The sequence below is a fragment of the Limulus polyphemus genome, unplaced genomic scaffold (genome assembly GCF_000517525.1).
Source record: "Limulus polyphemus unplaced genomic scaffold, Limulus_polyphemus-2.1.2 Scaffold1138, whole genome shotgun sequence".
NCBI classification, from domain to species: Eukaryota; Metazoa; Arthropoda; class Merostomata; order Xiphosura; family Limulidae; genus Limulus; species Limulus polyphemus.
Genome location: NW_013666748.1, coordinates 87,987 through 91,594, shown reverse-complemented (window position 1 = coordinate 91,594; position 3,608 = coordinate 87,987). Strand labels below are relative to the sequence as shown.

Genomic DNA, 3,608 nt, shown 5'->3' with positions numbered 1-3,608 from the left:
CTCTTTTACCAACGAATAGTGGGATTAACCGTCACATTATAACGCCCCCCCACAAGCTCATCACAAACTTCTACCATATAAAATGGGCCTGGTATGGCCAGGTGGTTAGGGAGGTCGACTCGCAATCTGAGGATCGCGGGTTCTAATCCCCGTCACACCAAACATGCTCGCCCTTTCAGCCGTGGGGGCGTTATAATGTGACGGTCAATCCTACTATTCGTTGGTAAAAGAGTAGCCCAAGAGTTGGCGGTGGGTGGTCGTCTGTAAATTCTTATTGAACATATATGTACATGTACGTATACGATATATCTTATCTATGTAATAATACGCTTTACCTTTCAACGTGTTCTTCTCCTGTACGCCGGTAATGCACACACAATCTTCAACAAACACTACTCTCGGCATTTACCTTGTTTTCATAATTTCATTATCATCTTCGTTCAGTATATTTAATCTGAATGAAACACTTGGTGCCTTCAGAAAACCGTTCTATTGTATACAGTACTTTCGAATACTTCGAATGTCCGCATTGGTTTTTACAGAAGACTTATCATAACACACTAAATTATTACTTCGTAAGTTGCTGAAAAAGGCACTGTTCTCTTCTGATAACTTAAGTTGTCACAAGCTGTTTTACTTTAGAATAACTAGATACTGAAGATTTAAGTTGCTGAGAGAGAAGTAAGGGCTCTGCAAGGGAAGAGTAGAAAGAATTTAGAAACTTGAAGAAAGATATATTGAACAAAATATTTTTAATTTTTGTGATAAAAAATTATGTAAATACTTGACCTATTGCAGGCTTAGTTTTACAACTAAACCTTCAAACTCTTAATAACTACGTATAATTATCTATTGTGCCCACTTGTGTATCTATGTTTGCTTGGTTTTTGAATTCCCCTCATCTCTTTTGATAAAAACAACTTCGACATTTTTATGTATACTTTTGCCCCACATAACATAACAGGAAAATAACTTTGGAAAGAATCCTGAGAAAGCCCTCAAAATCAAGAGGAGTTTTGGGGTGGGGGTTCTCGGGATTAGCTGTGCGGATTTACTAGAAAATTGACAAGAACGGGAGCGCGAATTTTTCGCGCAGTCATTATTTCCCACGACTTCTCAAAAGTAATTTATTAGTTCAATTAAATATTTACAAAAGTAAGACAAGATAGGTTGGATCTCCTAACCATAACCACCTGATATCAGGAACACGGGAATTTTACTGAAGTAAATAGTATTGATTTGTTTTATTTGAATGAAAGAAAATAAACGATTAGGGAGTTTAATAGATATCAGTTCAATTTATAGATATGAATCCAGCGTAAAATATTCCAATTAAAATCGTGACTGAGTTATCCTTGATGGTTTGAATTATTAAATACATTGTAGATATCCTTTGTTCAGCTGAAAGAGAAAATATGTAGATATTAGAGCGATGGTCGCTATTGAAACAGTTAATGTTCATTTATTCTTACAATTGGTGGCTTTTTAAAGCACGAGATACACTGCTATCTAGTCTGCTGGATGTATGAAGCTCAGTTAATGTCTAGATATTTTATCAATTAGAAACAGAAAACAAAAACGAAAGATTCCCCTTGGTGACGAAAGTAGAGAAGTTTTAAGCTTTTAAAATGCACATCGATTATATATGCACCTATTTTACTATGAAAACAATAAATGAGATAGATGACCTGAAAATAGACTGTACAACGTTTTTGATTTGTTTATTTTTTTTTTGCAGGCTCAAAATGGGTTATAAGCTAGGAAATATCTTCTCACTGGTAACTGTGTTAATTGTGGCTGCTGTCAGTGAATCAGATCTCCCAAGGTAAGCTCCGGATTACTTTATGAACCACAGTTTTGTCACAAAGTAAGCTCCGGATTACTTTATGAACCACAGTTTTGTCACAAAGTAAGCTCCGGATTACTTTATGAACCACAGTTTTGTCACAAGGTAAGCTCCAGATTACTATGAACCAGAGTTTTGTCACAAGGTAAGCTCCAGATTACTTTATGAACCACAGTTTTGTCACAAGGTAAGCTCCAGATTACTTTATGAACCACAGTTTTGTCATAAGGTAAGCTCCAGATTACTTTATGAACCAGAGTTTTGTCACAAGGTAAGCTCCAGATTACTTTATGAACCAGAGTTTTGTCACAAGGTAAGCTCCAGATTACTTTATGAACCAGAGTTTTGTCACAAGGTAAGCTCCAGATTACTTTATGAACCAGAGTTTTGTCACAAGGTAAGCTCCAGATTACTTTATGAACCACAGTTTTGTCACAAGGTAAGCTCCAGATTACTTTATGAACCACAGGTTTGTCACAAGATAAGCTCCATATTACTATGTGAAAAAAGAGTTTGGTCACAAGATAAGCTCTATATTACTATGTGAAAAAAGAGTTTGGTCACAAGATAAGCTCCATATTACTATGTGAAAAAGAGTTTAGTCACAAGATAAGCTCCATATTACTATGTGAAAAAGAGTTTGGTCACAAGGTGAGCTCCAGATTACTTATGAACCACAGGTTTGTCACAATGTAAGCTCCAGATTACTATGTTAAAAAAAGTTTGGTCACAAGATAAGCTCCAGATTACTTATGAACCAGAGTTTTGTCCAAAGACAAGCTCCAGGTTACTTTATGAACCAGAGTTTTGTCACAAGGTAAGCTCCAGGTTACTTTATGAACCAGAGTTTTGTCAAAAACTGTTAATCGCATTAGTATATATAGCAGTGTTTTTTTGTAAATCGTTAATAAGATTAGTTTATACAACAGAGTTTTGTCACGAATTAATCGTGGCTGCTATCAGTGAATCAAATCTCCCAAGGTAAACTCCAGATTACTTTATGTTTGTTTGTTTGTAATTAAACACAAAGCTACACAATGGGCTATCTGTGCTCTGCCCACCACGGGTATCGAAACCCGGTTTCTAGCGTGGTAAGTCCACAGACATACCGCTGTGCCACTGGGGGCATTACTTTATGAACCAGAGTTTTGTCACAGACTCTTAATCAAATTAACTTATACAGCAGTGTTTTCTTATTAACTTAATCATATTAGTTTACATACAAAGTTTTATCACAAACTCTTAATCAGACTAGTTTATACAGCAGAGTTTTATCACGAACATATTTAACCAGATAACTTTATATTGCAAAATTTCGTTACAAACTTTTGTCGGGTTATTTTATATGGTTTGTTTGTTTGTTTGTTTGTTTTGAATTTCGCGCAAAGCTACACGAGGGCTATCTGCGCTAGCCGTCCCTAATTTAGCAGTGTAAGACTAGAGGGAAGGCAGCTAGTCATCATGATACTGACTTTATACTAAATACTGACAGTAAAGATAAATCCCAGCATGATTATACAATAGAAGCTGTAATGTATATCCCAGCTAAAAGTATATAAAGTGTTGTCTTACTGATATTTTTATCTTATCAAATACACTAACCAGAGTGCCCGTCCTCTGGACGTAAGTTGTGTAAGTTTATGATTAAAGAAAGGTTGCTTCCCTTATATGTAGTTGTAAAGAAACGCAAAAACTCCCATAAAAACTGCAAAACACAAAATGTGAAATCGTAAATTTGCATGTATCTCCGCATGGACCCAAC

At 35.8% G+C, this 3,608-nt stretch overlaps 1 protein-coding gene across 1 annotated transcript in view; it reads left to right on the top strand.

Annotated features, from left to right (window-relative positions):
- LOC111086484 (glutamate-gated chloride channel-like) overlaps positions 1-3,608 on the top strand; it is a 70,617-nt gene that overhangs the window by 52,231 nt on the left and 14,778 nt on the right. Inside the window, exon 2 of the mRNA XM_022389523.1 lies at positions 1,739-1,825. Coding sequence (XP_022245231.1) covers positions 1,746-1,825 — 80 coding nt within the window. The 5' untranslated portion in view covers positions 1,739-1,745. The remainder of the gene's footprint in view (positions 1-1,738; positions 1,826-3,608) is intronic.